Below are 25643 nucleotides of genomic sequence, written 5' to 3' on the forward strand. Positions count from 1 at the left end.
TTCAAAGGTTCTGTGGATCAGTGATTGATATTGGAACCAACTATACTGTATTTGATCCATGTTTTTCTATGTGGGATCAAGTTGGTTTCTGCGATCCATTCCTCTCCATTAGCTTTTTTGATTTTGCTCAGTTGGAGATTATCCCATTTGCCATCATTTTTTTGAGGCCCCATAGCCTTCACTCAAGCCCCTTCTTAAATCAGTGGGCAAGCAGCTCCCAGCAAATAGAACCCGAGTTCCTGAAGGGATAAACAATAGGCTGGCTCCACAGGTACTCTATGAGATTGGCCTGGGAGCAGCAGTCCACCCATGTCCTTTCCCCGGCAGAATAAGCCCAAGCACCAAAGGGGACCTCCAAGCACCAAAGTCACCAAAGCAGAAATTCAAAAAACTGAGGGAGGGAAAAAAAATACCAGAAAATAATAAATAGAAGCAGAGCAGATGAAAGCACACATGAGTTCGCTTGCAAAAGGAGAAACTGAAGAAGGAGCCGTTCTCCATTGCAGAAGAGGAGGAGTTCAAAGACTTAAAGGGACACCCTTCTGCAGATTCACGATTAGTGGGAATCAACAGCTAAAGTACAAACTCTTGTGTATAACAGAAACTCCTTTAAAGATATTTGAATATCTTGTCAAATTCTCTTTTGACCTTGATAATAGATGTTGGAATTGTAAGAGTGATGCAGGCACCTTTATGAAATATGGAATTTTCAGATACAGTTCTCTTTTAAAATTCTTATGTAGAAATCTATGGGGCTTGTGATGAAACTGGGAAAAAGTGAAGTGTTATTTTCTTTGACTTAATATTAAACTTAGCCATAAAAACTGTTATAGTTTTGAAAGTCCTTTGCAAAGGCAAGTCACAAGACAGAAGAATCCCAAACTGGAATTTATAGAGGGAACTATAGGGAACTCAAGCGCTCACAGCTAACAGCTTGATATGTTTTACAAACTGATAACCATAGGGTGAGCTATCATCGGACCCTTTAAGTTCTCCCCTAAATTATTTATCTTTAAATTGTTATTTTATTCTTATTTCAACTGTTTTCTTAAAAAACTTATTCAGTATTTTGCTTTGTTTCAAATAGCAGACAATACTTTTTAAAGTCCTCTATATAATTTTAAGAGTACTTAGCTTAATAGCATGGTGACAGAAAGGCAAAGACGACGGAAGATCTCCGTTTCGCTCATCCAAATATTATTAAGAGAGCTTCGTCAGGAAAAAGGCCACCGATTTCACTATAGGATAAAAGCAAAATAAAATTGAAATAGTATCAAAATTTATCCAAAAATCTTTTTATGCTTGTAATAAAGAAAGCTCTAAGGCAATACTAATGGCTATACTCGTAAATATTTTTAAATATTTTTAAATATTTTAATACTAAACCGAATATCAGTCCTTCACTAGTAAATTAGAAAAAACTCGAAAAATCAATTATCGTGAAAAGATAACTCTTATTTAGAACAGATAGATGAAGTTCAAACTTTTGTACTGAAGTACAATGCTGAATCTGAACAGATAGCGAATATAATTCACGAACACTGGAGGATTGTTCAAAATAATCCCTGTTTTGAAAATTCGAAACTGCGACTTACTTACTCAAGGTCACGAAATCTTAAAGAATACCTTAGATTACAACCTGACCTAACACCAAGAAACTTGAGTATAGGAGGGGGGCAGCATTCAAGTTGTGGGAAATGTCAAGTCTGCCCTTTGAATATCCAGGGTTCGTTTTTTGAAAATCCTCTAGATCATAAAAAATATGAATTAAAATATGTCACCACTTGCAGATCTGACTTTGTAGTCTACTTAATAATGTGCCCCTGCCATAAAGTTTATATAGGAAAAACTACTAGAAAGTTTAACATCCGTATGGCATAGCATAAATCTTGCTTAAAACTTAAAAGACAAGAGGCTCCACTTGTAGCCCACTGTTTAGAACACCATCACGTTTTTACAGAACTAAAATGTATGGTTATCGACCTAGTACCGGCATCTATAAGGGGAGGGGATAGGGGGAAAAAATTGTTGCGCCTAGAGCAAAGGTGGATAGATCGCCTACATAGCCTACAACCAACTGGCTTAAACATATCTATTAATTGGCAGGTCTTTCTTTAATACACCAGAGTTGTTTTAGATAAAGATCCGATGTGATGGTCTTAAGAATAAGATCATGTTACAGCCGGATATGACATCAGATTAATCTTTAAAGGGCTCTTTGTTTGAATGGAGCTTATTCCGGATGTGACATCAGACGCCTTCATTCTTCTAACTTAGAGGGTTGGCATGGCACGACGCTGAATAAGGCAGTAGTAAAAGGTTCAGCCCGTTATGCCTTAATCTTGAATGCCTGCCCGCGGTTCGTACTGCCGCTGATATAAATAGGTATGTAAACTGCTCCTAACTGCTGTGGTAGCTTAGAAGCTTCTTTAGCTTTTATAAATCTAAAACAGAGGATCTTTTCACGATAATTGATTTTTCGAGTTTTTTCTAATTTACTAGTGAAGGACTGATATTCGGTTTAGTATTAAAATATTTAAAAATATTTACGAGTATAGCCATTAGTATTGCCTTAGAGCTTTCTTTATTACAAGCATAAAAAGATTTTTGGATAAATTTTGATACTATTTCAATTTTATTTTGCTTTTATCCTATAGTGAAATCGGTGGCCTTTTTCCTGACGAAGCTCTCTTAATAATATTTGGATGAGCGAAACGGAGATCTTCCGTCGTCTTTGCCTTTCTGTCACCATGCTATTAAGCTAAGTACTCTTAAAATTATATAGAGGACTTTAAAAAGTATTGTCTGCTATTTGAAACAAAGCAAAATACTGAATAAGTTTTTTAAGAAAACAGTTGAAATAAGAATAAAATAACAATTTAAAGATAAATAATTTAGGGGAGAACTTAAAGGGTCCGATGATAGCTCACCCTATGGTTATCAGTTTGTAAAACATATCAAGCTGTTAGCTGTGAGCGCTTGAGTTCCCTATAGTTCCCTCTATAAATTCCAGTTTGGGATTCTTCTGTCTTGTGACTTGCCTTTGCAAGGGATTTAGTGTATTTCACAAAAATTTTTTGGGGTTATTTATAGTTTTGAAAGTGCCAGCTCAACTGGAAATGCATAAGTAGAATACTTTATGCTTATACTGGAAGCTCAAATCTATAGCAGCCATGAAAAATAAATGTAATTTAAAAATACAATCAATGTGGCAAGATTTAGATGAGTTTATGGATGCTCTTTGAGCAATGTTTGTACAGTAGTACCTCGGAATCCGAACGTGCCAGAACTAGAACAACTTGGAATTCAATCTTTTTTTTTAATTAAATTTTTCCCCGGAATCTGAACACTGCTTTGGAATCCGAACGTACAGGAACTGCAAGCGTTGCTCAGCCCAAAGCTTCCCCCCTGACGCAGCTTCCTGTTTCCGCCCGAGGCGGAAGCTTTGGGCTGAGCACCGCTTGAAGTTGCCGTTGCCGATCTTGCTGCCTATGCTGGCAGGGGCCTGATCTTGCTGTCTATGCCGGTGGGGGGCCCGATCTTGCTGTTTCTGTCACGTGGGCCCGATCTTGCTGTCTCTGCCAGTGTGTTTACTGTTAAATTTATTGGAAAATCTGAGTTTGTGGGACCAAGAAATGGATTAATCCAGTTTCTATTATTTTCAAAGGGAAAAATTGTCTTGGAACTCAAACGTTTTGGAACTCAAACGGGGTTTGTTGTGCATTTGCTTTTTGGTGTTTTGAAAAGATAATAAAAAGATTTAAACTACAAAAAGGTTTCATCCTCCTCATTTCTTATCTGAAATGTGAGAGAACACTGGGATCTATGGCTCTACTTGGGCAACTAAACTATACACCTAGATGGGTCTGAGGGTTCTCATCACACATTTATGCCTCCATAAGGACTTAGGATGGTTATGCCTGTCATTTTTTGACTAGCAATAATAAATTCAAATGTATAGCAATGTTTACAGAGAGGAGGAGCAGCCTAGTGGTTAGTGTAGTGGGTTTTGATCCTGGTGAACTTTGTTGAGTTCCCACTACAATTCCTTGTAACCTTGGCCAACCCTCCATTGCACCAGCCCACTAAGGACAAAAAGAGTACCTGCATATAATGTGTACAGCGCTGTGTAGATCTAGTAATGCTATAGAAATCATTAGTAGTAATAGTTTTCACTAGACTGCGGCCCTTAGGTCAAAAACCAATGCCCTGAGTCTAGCCCTACCTGCGTACGTTCTGGTTCAGCAGGAACTTGTCTAACTTTTGTCTTGAATCCCTGGAGGGTGTTTTCCCCATAACAGACTCCGGAAGAGCGTTCCAGTTTTCTATCACTCTCTGGGTGAAGAAGAACTTCCTTACATTTGTACAGCATCTATCCCCTTTCAAATTTAGAGTGCGCCTTCTCGTTCTCCCTACCTTGGAGAGGGTGAACAACCTGTCTTTATTTACTAAGTCTATTCCATTCATTATCTTGAACGTTTCAATCATGTCTCCTCTCAGTCTTCTCTTTTCAAGGGAGAAGAGGCCCCGTTTCTCTAATTTCTCGCTGTACGACAACTCCTCCAGCCCCTTAACCATTTTAGTCGCTCTTGTCTGGACCCTTTCGAGTAGTACCGTGTCCTTCTTCAAGTACGGCGACCAGTGCTGGATGGAGTATTCCAGGTGGGGTTGCACCATGGCCCAGTACAGCGGCATGATGACCTTCTACAATCTGTTCATGATCCCCTTCTTAATCATTCCAAGCATTCTATTCGCCCTTTTCGCCGCCACCGCACATTGCGCGGACAGCTTCATCGACTTGTCAACCAGTACTCCCAAGTCTCTTTCCTGGGGAGTCTCTCCAAGTCCTGCACCAGACATCCTATATTCATGTACAAGATTTTTGTTACCGACATGCATCACCTTATACTTATCCACTATAACTTCATTTGCCATGTCGCGGCCATGTCATACCTCCCTTGGCCTCTTGCTTGCTGCTACTGAACTTAGTATTTAATTGAATGTACGTAACTGCTATTTCTATTCTGCTTTTTACCAAGAATATAAATAATTTTCCTCAAGCAAGCAAAAATTCTTCCTAAACATTAGGATCCAGAATGTTTTTGTTTTGGCAGATGGGACTTGATTGGAACTAGCACGGAATCCTATCACCATGAGCTTTCATTCATGAATTAATTCTCCCACCCTCTAACTGCCCCTACTCTGATCGCTGCAGCAATGATCTTGAAACAGGTCATGTACCTGTGTTCCTTCTGAAACCCTATATCATGGGTCCTAAATCCAGCCATGAGGTATTACCATTAATAACTAACACCCCTCTCCCTGCAGGGGGTTATTAACACTGCTGCCTCAGCATTCCCAGCCAAGTTAGGGTGGATAAAACCTTACTCAACAAGGATCCTTCTCCATGGCAGTGCACACTAACAAGCTTGCCCCATTAGGATCCTCCTTAACCAAAAGGAGTTATAAAAACACCACTAATCTTGCTAAACAAGTGTCCACAGATGCCAACAAAAAGTCTCTCAGACTAATTTCTGCCTAGTAAAGCAGGTTATGTTATGTTAATCATGCTTTCTATCCGCCTTTACCTATTCAGTTCAAGGTCGGATTACATTACAAGAGGCTGGCTCAGTTAACCAGGAAGTTATAATGGACAGTTTGACACGGACATTCACATAGGTTGCTAGTACAGGAGATCAAATTCCGTCTGGGCTCCCTCAGCTGGCTCAAGTGTGGTAGCAATTCAGGCTTTTGATCTGGAAGACTTTCTGTGTAGTCCTGATATCAGATAGGTGTAATAATCAGGGAACAAGCAAGAGAGCCAAGGAGGAAGTAAAAGCTACAAATATGAGTGACTTGTACTAACTCTGCTGGTTCAACATCTCTTGTTAGCCTCAGCACCTGGAAAGAGAAAAGAATTCTTCCTTTGCCTCATGTCTTTCTTCCATTCCCTCTTTCCCCTTTCATTTATTTATTTTTTTCTTTATTTCCTATCCAGGGAGGGGCAGAATAATGAACTGCGTGCGTCAGAGAAGATGAATCTGCGATACTAGGGAGTAGCGCAGTAAAAAGATTAAAGTGTTATTATTGTTGGGATTTTTTCCCCCGTGGTCGGCTGTGACAGCTTGGCCGTCATCTGTAAAAAATGTCTCAGTGAGAGATAATCATCGGAAACTCAATAAAGCGTCAGGGGAAGCTTCATACGCCATCCATCACCTGGTGCCTGGAAAATTTCAGCCCTATGTCTCCGTTTCCTGCCATCCATATAGATGTCTGTAATATATTTCTGTATGCTGTGTGCTATTGGAGAAGCAATTTGAATGCTTTTATGAAAATATATATAAATACACATACGTATATATACATACACACACACAAAATATGCAAATCTGCAAAAATAAAGGCAGAACTTTTTTCAAAGCCAAGTGAATTTATTCCCTTTAATAATGCATGTCAAACTAGAATTACGGCTAATCTTTCCTTAGAGTTTTCCCAGCAAAACATATTGGTCTTGAATCTTGAATGCAGAAGGAAACAATTAACTCTATTGGTTGACAGAGATTTGCTTTTAAAACAAAAGCAGAAACACATGCATTAGGTTCTGCCAATCCACTGAGTCGTATGTTTCTCTCACAGAGGCAGCCAAAGCAGCTCATGGTTATACGGGATAAAACAGCCAATATCGAATCCACGCGTCATTAGGCATAATTGTACACTATATATCCTCAGATAGGAAAACCAGTAATAAAAAAATCTTCTTTTACCAGGTTTTTCTCCTTCTCTTAAGCTGGCTCCCATCAGGGAACCACCACTATTTATTCATACAAGGTACAGACCACTAAGGAGCTGGCAAAACAAACAGATCAGCCTGTACAGGTAGACCAAGTGTTGCTGATACATTTTATGATTTTAACCCCCCCCCCCAAAAAGTAGGATGCAGCACGCTTCAACTGTAAAGCAGTACTGACTAGTTTTTCCTATCTTAACCTCTTCTAGCATCCTCAGTAACTCACAGCAATAACCACTTGACCACTATGCTGACCCAAGGGAAAAGCATCTTAAAGGAGCATTTCAATCTAGCAGACCAAAGTTATCTACACTTTAATGCAGCCCTGCAGGTATATAGCACTATCATTTCCAAACTGCACACAGCATTTACAATCTCTATTTGTCTTCATAATTTTGAGGCTTCACACGGAAATTAGCAATCTCTGAAGCTGTCAAACTGCTTGCTGGAGCCTGTCATGGAGCTGATCAGGGGACACAAGCTTCCAGTGGGTTATAGGAAAGACACAGAATCAAAATTTCTGATAAGACAAGAAACCAAATAAGTTATCCTTAGATACCTGCCTACTTCACTTATTTCATCAACATATACGAGCAGATCTGCTGCTACTTCTACCATGTACGAGGGGGTGCTGAAAAGTTCTCAGCCCAACCAAGAAGGGAGTGACGTGGAGCCATAAAACTTACAAATTATTCCACATATTCATCCCTAAATTCAATACACTTGGCACATCATGTCTGAAGTTTCTGTAACCCTTCCCAAAAATACTTTGATGTCTGGTCTTCGAAATACTGCTCCACTGTTGCAATCACTGGAAAACTGTCACCCTTTCAAACTCTTTTTAAGGTTTGGAAACAGAAAATAGTCCGAAGGAGCAAGATCTGGCGAGTATCAAAACATCCATCATTTTGCCAGCCAGTTTTGCATTGTCTTGCGAAAAGAGAACTCCTTTCCACAGCTTCCCTCTCCTTTTTTTTTCAATGCCTCCTTTAATCGGCACAAGTTACAGCAGCATTCTGCATTAACTGTTTGGCCCCTTGGAGGATAGTCATTAGAGAATGACACGGTGACAAAATTCATCACTGTTCCCATCCCCGCGGATAACAGCGGGAAACCATCTTCATGCCATTCTTTAAGGAGAGAGGGAAGAATCAGAGTATAATTGGGCACAACCACTGACCCGCAAGCTTTGCTTTGAAGAATGCTGGTGTAGAAGGACTGAGGTTGAAACAGACACTACAGAATGACAGTCTCTGGTATCCAGAGCAGAGATTGTGATGTCATAATGCCTCATTCCACCAGTGCCTAAGAGCCAATCACATCAGTGATGTCATAATGGCTTCATTATCCTTGGCTTACATAAGAATCAGAGTATGAATGGCCACAACCACTGACCCGCAAGCTTTGCTTTGAAGAATGCTGGTGTAGAAGGACCGAGGTTGAAACAGACACTAGAAAATGACAGTCTCTGGTATCCAGAGCAGATATTGTGATGTCATAAGGCCTCATTCCACCAGTGCCTAAGAGCCAATCACATCAGTGATGTCACAATGGCTTCATTATCCTTGGCTCACATAAGAATCAGAGTATGAATGGCCACAACCACTGACCCGCAAGCTTTGCTTTGAAGAATGCTGGTGTAGAAGGACCGAGGTTGAAATAGACACTAGAAAATGACATGGGATTATTTCCCGCGGTTATCCGCAAGGACGGGAACGGTGATGAATTTTGTCACCGTGTCATTCTCTAAAACTCATTACAACTCCTTACTGATCCCAAAACACTGTGGCCATGACCTTTCCTGCTGACTTTTGGGTCCTGAATGTCATTGGCCTTGGAGAATCTGAGTGCGCCATTGCATGAGCTGTTGTTTTGTCTTAGGATCATAGTGGTGTAACCATATTTGATTAATAGGAACTAGTCATTCCAAAACGTTAGCACCAGTTCATTGAAAATGCTGCAAAATCAACTTGACAGTGTCCACTAGAGGTCATTTCTTGTCAGCATTTAAACATTTGGGCACCCACATGGCTGACATAAGAACATCAGAATTGCCGCTGCTGGGTCCATTGTGCCCAGCAGTCCGCTCACGCGGCGGCCCCCAGGTCAAAGACCAGTGCTCTAAATGAGTCCAGCCTCACCTGCGTACGTTCCAGTTTAGCAGGAACTTGTCCAACTTTGTCTTGAATCCCTGGAGGGTGTTTTCCCCTATAACAGACTCCGGAAGAGCGTTCCAGTTTTCTACCACTTTCTGGGTGAAGAAGAACTTCCTTCCTTCTGCATACCCAGTTGTTCATGGATTATACACCCAGGACGTTCAATGGCTATCTGCAGTGTCTCAGCAATTATTTTAACTGATATCTGCTGATCTCCAAAATCAGATCATGGACATGGTCAACAATTTCAGAAGCTGACACATTTCAGGGGCTCAAAGTAAGTCACGCACGAGACACCAGCGTGCCGACAATGGAGGGCAGACAATTCAGTGCAAGACACCAGCACGCCGCGGGAAAACTTAGTTTTAAAGAGCTCCGAAGCGGGATGTGAGTGGGGAACCCCCCCCCCCACACACACTTTACTGCATAGTGTTCACAGGGGGGGGGGGGGTTGGAAACCTCCATTATAGAGAAAACGGAACTTTTTCTGATTTTGGGGGGGAAAAGTTCCATTTTCTCTATAATGTGGGGGTTGCACTCCCACCACGGCAGCGCGAACAGTATGCAGTAAAGTGGGGGGTTCCCCCCCCCCCCCGTCAGAGCTCTTTAAAACTAAGTTTTCCCACGGTGTGCTTGTAACCAGTGTTCCCGCTAAGCTGCGTTGGCCTGCGCTCACGCACAAAATATTACATCGCAGCGCAAAGTTTCTCTTCACAGCGCACACACGCGTCGGTAAGGTAAGGGGACGCATTGGGGGGATTGCACTTCCCCACAATTGCCATGCTTCGGTTCCTCTTCTTCCTTCCTTCCTCCTCCCCCCCCCCCCCCGCGGGACCCTGCGGCACCATCAACTCTTACTCCCTCTAATGTCGGCCCTGCAGCTCCAGACTTCCTCGCACCTTCTCCCCTCCCCCTTTGGATCGCTATTATTTTAAATGTTATAGCCGCGGAGCTGTATCCATCAGTGGAGATGTCTAACCTCGGCCTGCCCCGGAACTCTTACTGCAGCAGCCGCCCGTCTAGGCAGGAACAGGAAGTCACTGTTGCAGTAAGAGTTCCGGGGCAGGCCGAGGTTAGACATCTCCACTGATGGATACAGCTCCGCGGCTATAACATTTAAAATAATAGCGATCCAAAGGGGGAGGGGAGAAGGTGCGAGGAAGTCTGGAGCTGCAGGGCCGACATTAGAGGGAGTAAGAGTTGATGGTGCCGCAGGGTCCCGCGGGGGGGGGGGGGGGGAGGAAGGAAGGAAGAAGAGGAACCGAAGCATGGCAATTGTGGGGAAGTGCAGAGCTGCAGGGAAGAGTGTTGCGGTACCCAGCTGGAGGGAGAAGGAAGATGAGGGAGGGAATTAAAGGAGATGCCAGGGCTTGGAGCGTAGGAGGAAGGTATGCCAGTCTAAGGGAAAAGGAAGGGGGAGATGTGAGAGCATGGAGGGGGAGCGAAAGATGGAAGAAAAGGAAAGGAGAGAGATGCCAGAGAATCAGGGAAGGGGAGATACCAGACTATGAGGAGAGGTGTGGGAGAGGGAAGGCGAGGAGAGAGATGCCAGACCAATGGGGTGAAAGGAGAGATGGAAGGGGGAGGCATACAGTTTCTGGAAGGGGCATAGAAGGAGAGAAGATGCCATATAGGGGAAGAGAGACGGCAGACAGTGGATGGAAGGAAGAGAGTTACAAGAAGATGAGGAAAGGAGAAACCACAGAAGACAAAGGTAGAAAAAAATTTCTATTTATTTATTGCTTTAGGAGACATGTGTCACTGTTTCTGTGAAGCACTGTATGCAGAGTCCAGCTTCTTGCTGGTTCAATTTAACCTTTGTCTATGTATTTTTATTTTATCCCCCCTTTTACAAAACTGTGAAGCGTTTTTAGCACCAGCCTTGGTGGTAGCAGCTCTGATGCTCAGAATTTTATGAGCATCAGAGCTGTTACCTCCGTAGCTAAAATCCACACTACAGTTTTGTAAAAGAGGGAGGGGTTAGTTTGTGATTACATATTCCTTACTAGGCGAAGGTGTTTTCTGTGTTCTGTGTGTTCGAAAGACATGGTTTTCTGTTAGGATTGACGGTGTAGGATTGATCTGTGCTGGTCTGGCTTGTTTAGTTTTACAATGGGTGTATTGATGTACTGCTCACTGCAATATGTAAGATGCTGCCTTTTCCTAGGTACTCATGTGTGACGTGTGGTTTGTTACTAAAAATCATGTTTTTCTTACAGATGGGGGGGGGTGCCAAAAAATGATGGGCCCCGGATGTTACATATGCTAGGTACGCCACTGTATGTAAAGATACCAGAAAGCTGGCGTAGCAAAAACTTCTAAGTTTTGAGTATTTAACCCTCCCACAATCTCACGGGCACTCGTTTCAAGTTTATTGAGATTTTGATTTAAACGCAATATCAAATATTTTCAATGCGTATAACAAAAATAAATTTGGGGAAATAAATAAAACCATTTGAACCAGTGTTCCCGCTAAGCTGCGCTGGCGTGCGCTGGCGCACAAAATATTACATCGCAGCGCACACGTTTCTCGTCACAGCGCACGATCGGAAGAGGCGTACGGCAGATGGCAGGGCGGCGAGAGGAGAATCGGGCGAGTTGGCTCATAACTTGCTGGCGCCCGATATTTTTGGCTCACGGTGAAAAAAGTTTGCTCACAACACCCGCCCGCTTAGAGGGAACACTGCTTGTAACTTGCACCAAAATGTCAGCACTTGATTATCCAGAGAAAACCAAAAAAAACTCTGTGGAGTGACGATGTTCCTAAATGGACTTTATTTGAAAGTATCAAAGTTCCAAAGGTACACTAAAATCATCCACATAAAATAATTCCATCCACATAAAAGCCGGAAGTGAGACACTGCTCGCATTTGCAATGGAAAGTGTCTCACTTCCAGTTCACCACACAATTGTTTCCCACGTACTCACCTTTATAGGACCCCCAGGGACCCCTGAAGAAGACTTTTTGTCGAAATGCGGACCGTGTTGGGTCCTGTATCCCTAGCGGACTAGGTCCTTTAAGGCTCTTATGTGGATGATTTACTTTGATGTGGATGGAATTATTTTATGTGGATGATTTTAGTGTACCTTTGGAACTTTGATACTTTCAAATAAAGTCCATTTAGGAACATCGTCACTCCACAGAGTTTTTTTGGTTTTCTCTGGATTTTCTTCTTTGTGGATATTTTGGGGTCAATTCCTTTTGTTTTTAGCGCTTGATTATCAGCACGCTGGTGTCTGGTGCGCGATTGTCCCATCACCATTTCAGGCCTCCCAGACCTTTTTATATCTTCTGTCTTGAAATGTCCACACTGAAAGTTTGCATAGCACTTCTTTACTGTGGAGTATGATGGACATTTGTCACTCAATATTTGCCTCATACATCCATGGATTTCCTTTGGAGTTTTCTTCTGCTGGAATAGGAACTTCATGACAGCCCAGAGTTCCACACCTGAAAATTCCACACTTTTCGTTGCCATGGTTCAATCAATGATCTGAAACAATGCCAAAACATAGCATTACAATTCTGCAAAATGACACTTTGCAAAATAAAATAACACTCTTTTCAGCTACAATGGCAAAATAACGCTTGGAATTTAGGAAGTTGGTTGGGCTGAAAACTTGTAAAGCCATGCTCTATTCCTGTCAAGATGGCATAGGAGGCTTCTGGCCTTTGTGCAGCTTGTGTTGCACTATCCATTCAGACTATCTTGGAATTCTGGTGACACTTCAGAAAACATAAGAATTGCCGCTGCTGGGTCAGGCATTCTCAAGGACAACAGGATACATATCTTACATGTGGGTGACACCATTCAACAGAGCTAAGTATGGGAACAGCTCTCCAGCTTCAGCAAAACTTTGAGTGTGCAATATCACACATACATGTGCCTTCCCAACCTAATGCCATCTCATGGGATCTAGCCTGTCAAATCTCTAATAAATAGAATACAAAAGAGAGGAGGGGAGGGGATGCAAAAATATGTATCCTGCTTCCTCAGAGAACATCTGCTACAGGTAAGTAACTGTTTTCTCCAAAGAAAATCAGGATACCGATATCCTCCCAAAGAGGGACTTCCTAGCTACAGACTGCCTATAACAATAAAATGGGAATAAAGCAAATTGATACCTTTAAAAAGGCAAGGTTTAAACAATAACCTTAACTTTTTTTGAAAGGCAGCTTGGAAGAAAATAAATGGATCAGAAGAGGGGGAGAGGAATTGGGGGTAGAGTTGGATTCTAAACCCCAGTCTAATTCTGTAGAATTATTTTAAAATTTTTTCTTTGTATTAAACTGAGATAGTAAATGAAAAAATATCAGACGCGCTACACTTCTAGAACTAACGCCAGCTCAATGCTATTCCGCACGTTAAAGCCAAAGTTAAGGCCCTCTTTTACTAAGGTGTGTTAAGCGTTTTAGCACATGCACTAACCGCTAATGCGTCCGCTAAAAAGTATAGCGCAACTCAGTAAAAGAGGGGGTGTTTCTGATATTTTTTCATTTACTATCTCAGTTTACTACAAAGAAATTTTTTTTAAAAAAAGTTATTTAAATAATAAAAAGTAATTTTCATGAGGTTTTTGGGACCAATGATAATATCCAAGACCCCAGGAAGACTCGATGTGTTTGAGGTCCTTTCCAACAACTGTTCTGCCCGTGTTTGCTGCATTTTTGAGCTCATTTGGTTGCGGGCAGTAGATACAGCTTCCTTTGGATCTGTTGAAGTTGGCTAGATCCCAGCAGGTAGGAAGGCATGGACATGCAAGGTCAGAAAGCAGCTGGAAAATTATCACCAGACTGTTCCCACCCACTCATGATGGACAATTCCCTCCACAACCAGACATATATCCAATAATTTTAAAAATTCCACAAAAATAACCTTCACTGGCTTCCAATCTCTTTCAGACTACAATTCAAAACTCTTCTTACTGACCTACAAATGCACTCACTCAGCTGCCCCTCACCTTGGGTTCTGCATCCCCAACCCTATATGTCATGTCTGTTTGTCCAAGTTAGATTGTAAGTTCTTCAGAGCAGGGACTATCTATAAATGTCAAAATGAACAGCACTGCATACGCCTTTCAGCACAAGATAAGTGATAAGTAGTAGTAGTTACACCCAGAGCAGTATGGAGAACAGGAGGTGGGGGGGTGGGGGACTATCCAGGGGAAATTGTCCAGCTGGGAATTGTCTGGGTAGCTACTAACCTGATACCAGACTCTATAATAAATATGGAAAAATCATTTAACCATCTTGACCATTCTTCCCTAGAAATCATGAAATCTGCTCCAAGGGATTTCAAATAGACTTATTCAGCTGATTACCTTGTTTGATGAATAATGGAACTTTTCCATCTAATGCTGGACATATCTTGATTAAACTGATAGTCAAAAATCAAAAAGATTCAATATCATTAGTCAATCCCATTTTCATCAAAATTCTGGAGGGCTTGGTTCATTTTCAACTATTGAATTACCTAGAATCTCACTCACTTTTGCATGATACCCAATTGGGCTTTCGGCCTTTATTTAGCACCAAAACAGTGATAACTGCAATCTTGGATCACGTTCATGATCTGCTTAGTAAAGGTTCTAGTGCGCTGATCATGCAATTTATTATTATTAGACGTGGGAGGTAAAAGGAAGTGATAAGGCCTACTGCTGGACAGGGGGAGCAGGGAAGAGGTGCTGCTAGACAGTGAGGGACAGGTAAAAGGAAGGGAGAAGGCCTACTGCTGGACAGGGGGAGCAGGGAAGAGGTGCTGCTAGACAGTGAGGGGCAGGTAAAAGGAAGGGAGAAGGCCTACTGCTGGACAGGGGGAGCACGGAAGAGGTGCTGTTAGACAGTGAGGGGCAGGTAAAAGGAAGGGAGAAGGCCTACTGCTGGACAGGGGGAGCAGGGAAGAGGTGCTGTTAGACAGTGAGGGACAGGTAAAAGGAAGGGAGAAGGCCTACTGCTGGACAGGGGGAGCAGGGAAAAGGTGCTGCTAGACAGTGAGGGGCAGGTAAAAGGAAGGGAGAAGGCCTACTGCTGGACAGGGGGAGCAGGGAAGAGGTGCTGTTAGACAGTGAGGGGCAGGTAAAAGGAAGGGAGAAGGCCTACTGCTGGACAGGGGGAGCAGGGAAGAGGTGCTGCTAGACAGACCATAGTGCAAGGGGTAGACTAAGTGGTTTACATTCAGGTAGTCAAGCATTTTTCCCTATCTGTCCTGGTGGGCGCTCACTCTATCTAATGTACCTGGGGCAAGCAGAGATTTAGATCTCCACATCAATGAACACAGATCATGTGTGTTGCAGAAAAAGTTTGGAGCTCCATTCAATACTCAGTCACATTGTTTTGATCTGTTTAAATGTTTTGCTACTGAGCAAGTATCATGATAACCCAGTGGTTCCCAACCCTGTCCTGGAGGGCCACCAGCCAGTTGGGTTTTCAGAATATAGGAATATGCATGAGAGAGATTTGCATATAATAGAGCTGACAAGCATGCAAATCTGCTCCATTCATATTCATTAGGGCTATCCTGAAAACTTCTCTGGCTGGTGGTCCTCCAGGTCAGGGTTGGGAACCACTGTGATAACCGATTTCTCCAACTTGAATAATGATGGACTTATCGACTTCAGTCTTTATAACTTGCAGATTTAAACACCATCATTAAGTGTGCAGGGTTTTTTTTTTTTTTTTTTTTGGGGGGGGGTAGTTGGTTCCAGCATTTTGTTAACTGATATTGGATAGATAAGGTCATTTGCCTGGTAGGCTTTATATTGTTGCATGCTGGGAATTTTAAGTGGAAAAGATTGCTGGTAGAATATCTGTTTGAGGTACCCTGGAGTATGATGGCCAACTCAGTTATTTGCAGGCATTCCCTCTCAGGATCTTAAAGGCAGTGATGCCTAATTTAAACTTGATCCTTGTGGTTATGGGCAGCCAATGTAGTTTCATACAGTAGAGCTGTAGGTGTTCTGATTTCCACAGTCCGTATATGAGTCTTACTGCTGCATTTTAAATTAGTTGTAGGCGCAATAGTAATGTTCTAGAGCAAAGAACTAGTGTTACATTACAGTAGTCTAGTCAAGATAGGATTAGGAAAGCCCCTGTTTTGAAATATTTTTTGATGGATCTTAGCTTTCTCATCACATGGCTCTTCATGGACAGGTGGTTATCAATTTCTACTCCTAAGATTCGGGATTGTACTTCTAATGGAAAGTATGTATTGTCTACTGTAATCCTTGGAGTGTAGCATGGGTCAGCTGAGGGTCTTAGCCAAAGGAATTTGGTTTTCTTCTTATTTAGTTTGAGGCAATGGGTTGAAGTCCAGTTTTCTATGATGTGGACACATTTTTTAACAGTGGTGAGGGTGTTGGCTAATGCAGCCCTTATAGGTTGATCTGGAAGGATGTTCCACATTGATAGACCTCTAATGTAAATAAATAGAATTTCGACATTCTTGAAAATAAATTAGTCAGAAAGAAGGAACATCAAGGACACTGGTCATAGAAGAGCAAAATGAGTGCACAGGTTGGTTAATTTGCAAGGAAGCATTAAGTACCAAAGACATTTAGGATCAGAGTATAAAGCCTGTAGCTCCAGTTCTATATTCTTCCAACTATGGTCTAGGATACTTCCCCTTACAGCTCACCATTTAAAAAAAAATTCAAATTGTGTTGTTAACTCAGCTACAGTAATACTCTCCTCTTGCTATTAGGTAGTCTGCAACATAACAAAACCCTAAATCAAAACATGAAGGACCCATACAGCAAATTTACCATAACATCACTAATTCCAAGAACTAAAACTGCAACAATCCTACCTATTAAAGGCAGCACTGTAAATTTTACACCAGGCCTAGAATACTAGTATACCTACTACCGGTAAAACAGAACAAACAGGACTGCTATCAAATGTTAGACCCAGTTCATTGCTCATTCTCCTCTTCTGTTCTTAACTTTGTCTTTCTCCCTTGTTTCCATCTTCTATGTATCTGTCCCTATCAAACCATCTTCTAGCTTCCTCTAACTCTTATTCCCTCAGCAGCCCCAGCTTCTTCCCATAATTCAAATCATCTGGATCCTTTCTTCTCTTACCTCTCTCTCCCCTCCTCCCCAATTTTCATTGCTTCCCTTTCCCCTCTAAAATTGCATATTGCATTTTCAAGATCCAAGAATCTCAAAGAGTTGCCGCGTCCAGCAACGCTACCTGAGTGGAAGGATAACATTTCAGCTCCTTCACCCAATGTTGCTCATAAAGGTCATCGTAGATTCAGTAGTTGTAAGTTGTGCCTGATGATGTTGCATCTTGACACATTCACCAATTCCGTAGATGGAATATGCAGCCAAATAGGATGCTAGGAATTATTAAAAAAGGGATGGTTAACAAGACTAAGGATGTTATAATGCTTCTGTATCGCTCCATGGTGCGACCTCATCTAGAGTATTGCGTTCAATTCTGGTCTCCTTATCTCAAGAAAGATATAGTGGCACTAGAAAAGGTTCAAAGAAGAGCGACCAAGATGATAAAGGGGATGGAACTCCTCTCGTATGAGGAAAGACTATAAAGGTTAGGGCTCTTCAGCTTGGAAAAGAGATGGTTGAGGGGAGATAGGATTAAAGTCTACAAAATCCTGAGTGGAGCAGAACGGGTACAAGTGGATCAATTTTTCACTCTGTCAAAAATTACAAAGACTAGGGGACACTCAATGAAGTTACAGGGAAATACAATAGGAGGAAATTTTTTTTCACTCAGAGAATAGTTAAGCTCTGGAACGCATTGCCAGAGGTTGTGGTAAGAGCAGATAGCATAGCTGGTTTTAGGAAAGGTTTGGATATGTTCCTGGAGGAAAAGTCCATAATCTGTTATTGAGAAAGACATGGGGGAAGCCACTGCTTTCCCTGGATCGGTAGCATGGAATATTGCTACTTCTTGGGTTTTGGCTAGGTACTAGTGACCTGGATTGGCCACCGTGAGAACGGGCTACTGGGCTTGATGGACCATTGGTCTGACCCAGGAAGGCTATTCTTATGTTCTTAAGTACAACATTTAAAACAGATTGTGTGGTGTACATTCTACAATATTCCTGCAAATAAAAGACAAGCAGAAGTTTACATCTCCACATCAATGAGTATAGATCGTGTGTGTGTGTTAAGGAAAACGTTTGGAGCTCCTTTGGTCTCTCATTCAATACTTAATTACATTGTTTTGATCCCCTTAAATGTTTTGCTACTGAGCAAGTGTTTTCTAACAAACAAGGTGGTGATCACGATAACCAATTTCTCCAAAGTGAATAAAGATGAACTTATTGAGTTCAGTCTTTATAACCTGCAATCTATTTGTTATATCACACAGTAACGTACAGTCAATTTAATATCCAATTTGCAAGTTCTTCCGGAATTAATCCAGCTACCTCTCCTCCCTTGTAACCAAAAAAAAAAAAAAAAACCAACCCAAAACTGTTGTAACTTCACTGGAAATGTCCAGTTAGCTCTTTTGTAATCCGCCTTGAACTGCAAGGTATAGGCGGAATAGACGTCCCTAATGCAATGTAATGTAATTTAAACACCAACATTAATTGGGCTGTTTTTTGTTTTTTTTAACTTGTAGGATTTGTTTATATTTGATTGATAGCTTTTTCTGCTTCTAACTGGAGGTGCGCTATGATATTGTCCCTGTTGCTTGGGAATGATTGCTTTTTTTTTTTTTTTTTAGTGTGTTGATGTTTTAAATATAACTCACTGTCATCTTCAAAGCCAGGCAGTGCACATAGTGAAAGCTCTTGTGAGAAGCTAATCACAATGCTGCCATGAGTATAAATATCCTTGGAGAACCTCCAACAGCCAAGGGAACCGATGCCTCCAATGCCAATGGACCAGACATAGAAGTGCCACACCACCTCTCAACTCTTTAGGGCTCTTTTCTGCATTTTGAGACAGAGTCTACTACTAAAGGCACATTGCAGTGAAATCAAATAGCTCAATGGTTAAGAAAAAAGGAGACAGACACAGCCAGGAAGTTCAGGTCTAAGTGGGCCGTAGAGCTACAACAAATGAAAGGATACTTAAAAGGGCCAGGAATCAGCTAAAAAAAATAAAAGGTAAAGGGAGCTAGAGAAAACCAAAATGGTCTTGTGCTTCTCACAAAGAAAAAATATTTATATGAAGGCAGGGAAGGCCCAAGAAAAAAAAAAACCACCACAATTGAGACTCCTGAAAACAGGTCCTTTTAGCTCCATAGTGGAGAAAAAAGACTATTTCCTGTGAGTGATGAATTGTCAAGGCTGCCCAAAGCTTCTAGAAACAGAATGTTGGGCTCCATTGGATGATGTCACCGACATTTTTTTACTTTTTTATCATGCTTTATTTTAATTTAATTTTTTTTAGTTTTCCATTGTAAACCGCTTAGGTACCTTTTTGATAAACGGTATATCAAAGAATAAAGAAATTTGGAAACATGAGGTAATGGAGTTGCCTTGCTTGTCTTTGGAGAAAAATGATCTGAACAGGACCCAGACCAGGTTTGAATTTTCTACTGTAGAATAGGAAAGAGAACATTCAGCAGTAATAGCTTTCAAATATTTAGGTGTCTGTAACTATCTCCTCATCCCTTCGAGCCTCAGCTGGGCTTCATATTCCATGAACATAAATCAGACTAGATCATAGGATATAGTAAAAATCCCCAACATTATCAGAAGACCTCTAGAGATTAAAAATGAAACCTACTTCACTTTCTCAGTATCAACAGTATGACTATTACATAATTATTATTTAACCCTACTTACTAGAAATCTGGAGTCACCAACAAGAAAAATTAAGCCCATGAACTGTACCTTCCAAGGAATGGATCGCTTTCTCTTTAGCAGTGTCAAAGACACTACTGAATTCATCTCCAAGGTTCGGGTCAGCACCAGCTATGAGAAGGGCTTTCACTACACTGCAAGAAGGAAACAGGACTATAATTCAGAAAAGGGAATATGAAAAATAAATTGAGACAAGTAAAAAGATTAAATCTGCTACAGTTAGTCAGTGCTCCAACACAGTGAGCTGCTTACCAAAATCTATAGGTGGTCACATTCTCAGATTGATGATTGTGAGCAAGAGAATGACACGGTAACAGAATTTGTCACCGCCACCGTCGATGACCACGGGAAACCATCCCCATGTCATTCTTTAAGGAGACAGGGAAGAATCAGAGTACGACTGGATCCAGCCACTGACCCTCAAGCCTTGCACTGAAGAATGCTGGTATAGAAGGACTGAGCTTGAGATAAACACTGAAGAATGACACGAGATGGTGACAGGGGCGGTGACAAATTCTAGAGAATGACACCATGACAGAATTTGTCATCATCGCTAAGGATAACCGCTAGAAACCACCCCCGTGTCATTCTGAGGGAAGAATTAGAGTAGGAATGGCAAAGCCACTAACCCTCAAGCCTTGCACTGAAGAATGCTGGTGTAGAAGGTTGAGATAGAATGACACGGGATGGTCTCCCGCAGTTATCTGTGGGGACAAATTCTGCCCCCATGTCATTGCAAGAGCATTCTTTAAGATAATACATTATTGATTTTACTGTAGGGCTTTAGATCTTAGGTTTTAACCTACGCACACTAATAACACACTCCTGAACAAAAAGTAAAATAGGTGTTTATCCAATGTACAAAACCCATTTCCCCTCCCCAAGTACTCTGTCTCACCCATCCACTCTATGCCTTAAACACTCCAGGCTGGTTTTGTGCCTTTCCCTCAGCTGTACAAATCTATGCACTTGGTAACACCAGAAAAAGCATTTGGCAATGGTACCTACAAATATTAAAAAACACTGATTTGATTTTGTATCCTCAAAGAAAGTAAATACCCATTTCTGAGGGAGTATAGCATCTTCTTTGGTTGGAGGTGCCAAGCAAACTCATCTTTGGCCCCACCACAATCTAACTTCTGATGCTGTGTTGGGTAAATATTGAGGGGCCTGGCACACATGGTCCACCCCTTTCCACTACCTATGGTCTAATTCAAGTCTGGAGACCACATCAAGAGGGCAACTACTAAAACGGTCAGTGGTCTACATCTTAAAGTGTACAGGGACAGGCTTAAAGAGCTCAATGAGGGATAATGATAGAGATGTTTAAATACCTGCCATGGCATCAATGCATAGAAGGCGAATCTCTTTTTTAGATGCATGGAGGAGATGGAGACTAGAGAGCTGCACAGGAACAGGGACAACAGGGATCCCGTGGGTTCTCCCTTCGGGTCACGGGGATCCTGCGAGGTTTGATGCAACTCGAGCCGCGAGGCTCGTCTTCTTTTTCCTACCTGCTCTGCCGCAGTACACAGCCGACCGGAAGTCTTCCCCGATGTCAGCACTGACGTCGGAGGGAGGGCTTAAGCAAAGCCCTCCCTCCCTCCGACGTCAGCGCTGACAACGGGGAAGACTTCCGGTCGGCAATGTGTGCTGGGGCAGTGCACTCAGGAAATAGAAGACGAGCCTCGCGGCTTGAGCTCCATTTTGCTGGTAATTTGCTTGCAGATGAGAGCTGGGAGACGGAACACAAAAGGGGGGAGGGAGTGCATTTTTGGACACAAGGCATGAACTTGGGAAAGAGGATGGAGGAAGGGAGGGAAAGAGATGCTAAGGTGGGGGAGGGAGTGCGTTTTTGGACACAAGGCATGAACTTGAGAAAGAGGAAGGGAGGGAAAGAGGTGCTGAGGTGGGGGAGGGAATGCTTTTTTGGACACAGGCATGGACTTGAGAGAGAGGAAGGGAGGGAAAGAGATGGTTGTGTACACAGGAATGGAAGAAAGGAGAATTTTTGGTCATAGGGAGGGAGTGAGGTACAGATGAGAGGGAGAAATATTGTGGTGGAAAGGGAATAGTGGGACAGATTGAAATGGATGCAAGAGGGAGGAATGTTGGACATAGCGGTGAAGGGAATGGAGGGAGAGATGTGGCATGGTGCTGAAGAGGGGTGATAGAAGGAAAAATGTTGGGCATGGGGCTGGTGGGCAGGCACGAAAGATGAGAAAGGGATAAATGCTGGACCATGGTAAGAGGAACCAATGGACAGCAACAGAAGAATTTACAGAAGATGGGAAAGCGGAAAAAAGAAACTGGGACCAACTTTATGGAAAAATAAGTCTCCAGACAACAAAGGTAAAAAATGGAATTTATTGACTAAAATATGTCAGCTTTGGGAAATGTATATAGCAGATATCTTTGTATTGTGTTCAAAAGAAAAGGAAATGCATTTCTGGTTTTATTTCTAAAGTGTTGAAGTACTTGCTGACCCTTGCTGTGACTGGTGGGGATCCCCAAGTACCGCCAGCAGAGGACCTCCTCTAGAGACGGCCAGAACTTCCCTCCACCAAGCACAGCAGTCACTGGCAGCATCCATGAGCCACTGAGGTGCCAGCATCTGTGACTCAGGGACGCTACTGCTGCTTGCCAAGCTTGGCAAAAGGGACCCCCGGCCAACTGCAAAGGAAGTCCTCAGCTGACAGCTTGGGGGTTCTCAGCAGCTGAGTATTTATATTTTATATTTACATTAGAGGCTCTGGTAGAAACCCGTTTACAAAGTATGTATTCTTCCCAATTAATATTTCCAAATTAATAAAGTCTCTTTGCTTATTTGTAAATGGGTCTGTACCAGAGCCTTTAATTCAGTAGCATAATTAAATAAAATAACTATTTCTGAAGTTTATAGGGACGGGTGGAGACGGAGGGGATTCCTCGCGGGGACGGCTGGTATTTTGTCAGGGACGGGTGGGATTTCTGTCCCCGCACAACTCTCTAGTGGAGACAAAGACTGTGTCTGAATTCAAGAAAGTGTGGGACATGCACATGGGATCTCTTATGGAGATGAGGAGATAGTGGATGTTGCACATGGGCAGACTGGATAGGCCATTTGGCTTTTATCTGCTGTCATGTTTCTATGTTTCTAAATGATATGAAGTTCTGGAATGAGAGAGGAGCATAGGATAAAGGTTAAAGGGGATACACTCAGGAATAATCGAAGGAAATACTTCTTTATGGAAAGGTTGTGATTGTGTGGAATGGCCTCCCAATGGAGACAAAGACTATCTGAATTTAAGAAAGCATGAAATCTCTATGGGAGAGGAAGAGATAGCAGACAGTATGGATGGGTAGATTGGATAGGCCATGTAATCTTTATCTGCCATAGCTATAATTTAATCAGTTTCTGACTCAAAAGTTACCCTTTTCTTCCAATTTAATATTTATCTGCATCAGCCAATAACATCGAGATACGGTCTTCAGACAGCTCGAGTTTAAAAGTTCCATCTTTAGTGGTGGTGAGGCTTACGGGGAATCGTAAATCTATGTTTTCTGTCCAGGGCCTGGTGCTATGGAATGCTTTACCTTTGTTTCTGTGCCAATCTTATATGCTCTGGTATTTTAGAAAGGGGGTGAAAACTGTATTATTTGAGCGCTTTTTTTGTGTGAGCCGTGACAGTGTGAGTTGGAGCAGTTCTTTTTATCCTGTTTTTCTTTAATGCTTTGAATTTGTCTGTATTATTTAATGTGATTTTGTATGTGATTTTGTTCCTTACTTAGATTTGTGGATAAGCAGGTTATAAATAATTTTAAATAAATATTAATCACTCAAATCTATGTGCCAAGCTTTGAGTTTTATGCGCTTTTTTTTCGCTCTTCATGCAGCACCAATTATCACTTTGATTGCTTTACCATGCACTTCCAGCATAGCACAAACTACTGTATAAAAAATGTACATAATCAAACACCCACACCGGAAAAATACACTGTTCTTTCTGTGCCATGAAGAATTAAATGATTTAAAAAAAAAAAACAACTGGAAGAACATGTAAAATGTTCCTCCCAATAACAGACATCCCAGATAAACTTCAAAATATCATGCATCCTACACCACATATTGCATAGAAACTCAGCTGCTCCCCTTATCCAGCTTTTCTCAACGGCCTAGTCCACATCCAGAAGAATCCTTAACAGAATTCAGCTAAACCTGCCATCCGCAAATAACCTTCACAACAGGTGAATCTTCCACTCCATGCTAAGCCTATCTGGGAGTAAAAACTTGGAATGACCTCCCCGAAGCAATCAGGAAGGAGGCCAACTACACCTCATTCCGGAAAAAGCTGAAAACTCATTTCTTCGACACTAGTAACACAAGTCAACACATCATTTTCATCAGAGTTAATGCTAGGTGGGTTTTGTAGTATTTCTCATGCTGATTTCAAATCTGTGTTTAATTTTTCACTAGCATGTCACATTTTTGTGATGAGGCTCATTATGTATAATTATAAACATTATTTGGGCAATATATCATGTGTTTATAGGATAAATGTATAAGGAGGGTTAATGACAGTTGTCTTTGTTTTTTTATGCTACAGACATTATTTACAGTGATTAATAAGTCTTTATCATACCAGACATTGTACTAATCATCCAGATAGTTTCATCTGTGGTTCATTCACGACGAAAGCACGTTGCCCAATTACCGTAGATCTGAAGAAGGTATACATATTGTATTTTGGCTGTCCACTGGGTGACCAGGATAAGTCTTGGGCTCCACATATCATCTGTACCAGTTGTTCCAACGGACTTCGTGACTGGCTCAATCAACGTAGGCAGCGATGTCATTTGCAATCCCAATGATATGGAGGGAACCACGAGACCAAATTAAAGATTGCTACTTTTGCCTTGTGAACACAAGTGGATTCTCAGCTAAAACTAAGCACAAAATTATATATCCTACTCTGGATTCTGCTATTAGGCCTGTTCCTCATGATGACTCACTGCCTGTCCCTGTACCTCAAGATGGACTTGCTTCTGTGGAACATTATGAGGAATGTGATGATGATGCAGCAGCTGGTCACAATCCAGAATTATCTGATCCTGATGTGAATGATGAAGATTCAGAACCAGAGATCTTTATACAAGATGAGCTCAATGATCTTATTCGTGATCTAAATCTTTCAAAAGAAAAAGCAGAACTTCTTGTTTCAAGGCTTAAGCAAAAGCACTTGCTTGCAAAAGATGCTAATATAACTCATTACAGAAAAAGGAATCATAACTTAACAACATTCTTCACTGTAAATGGCTCATTGTGCTTTTGTCATGACATCAACGGGCTCTTCAACAGTTTTTCACAAGTGCATTGTCCAGATGAATGGTGTCTCTTCATTGATTCTTCACAGAGAAGCTTGAAGGCAGTGTTACTGCACAACGGAAATTCCAAACCAAGTATACCAATTGCCCATTCTGCTCATCTAAAGGGGTCTTATGAGAATGTGAAGAATTTACTAGAAGCAATCAGTTATAAAACACACCAGTGGAACATCTGTGGTGATCTGAAGGTCAATAGCATGCTAACGGGAATGCAAGGAGGATTCACTAAATACTTCTGTTTCCTGTGCTTGTGGGATAGCAGATCTACAGCTGAACATTATGTCAAGTGTGTCTGGCAGCTGAGGGATACCTATAACCCAGGGACAAGCAGTGTGAAATTTATGCCACTGGTGGTTGAAGAATCTAGTAAAGGCCATGGGTAAAGCAATATCTTGTTAAGAAATTTCCAAAAATCAGCACTGTAAAACTGAAGGAAGGGATATTTATAGACCCACAGATCAAGTCCATTATGCAGGATGAAGATTTTAAGCAATCACTCTCAGCAGCTGAGATTGAAGCTTGGGAGGCATTCAAGTGGTTAGTGGAAAACTT

General features: G+C 41.8%; 1 protein-coding gene across 2 annotated transcripts in view; it reads right to left on the bottom strand.

The window, feature by feature from the left end:
• The window catches only part of CLPB (caseinolytic mitochondrial matrix peptidase chaperone subunit B), a 221791-nt gene that overhangs the window by 149440 nt on the left and 46708 nt on the right, over positions 1–25643 (bottom strand). For both annotated transcript variants that reach the window (XM_033947532.1, XM_033947533.1), the window contains exon 4: positions 19758–19861. In XM_033947532.1, the coding sequence (XP_033803423.1) occupies positions 19758–19861 (104 nt within the window). The remainder of the gene's footprint in view (positions 1–19757; positions 19862–25643) is intronic.

Source organism: Geotrypetes seraphini, chromosome 6 (genome assembly GCF_902459505.1).
Source record: "Geotrypetes seraphini chromosome 6, aGeoSer1.1, whole genome shotgun sequence".
Classification (NCBI taxonomy): Eukaryota; Metazoa; Chordata; class Amphibia; order Gymnophiona; family Dermophiidae; genus Geotrypetes; species Geotrypetes seraphini.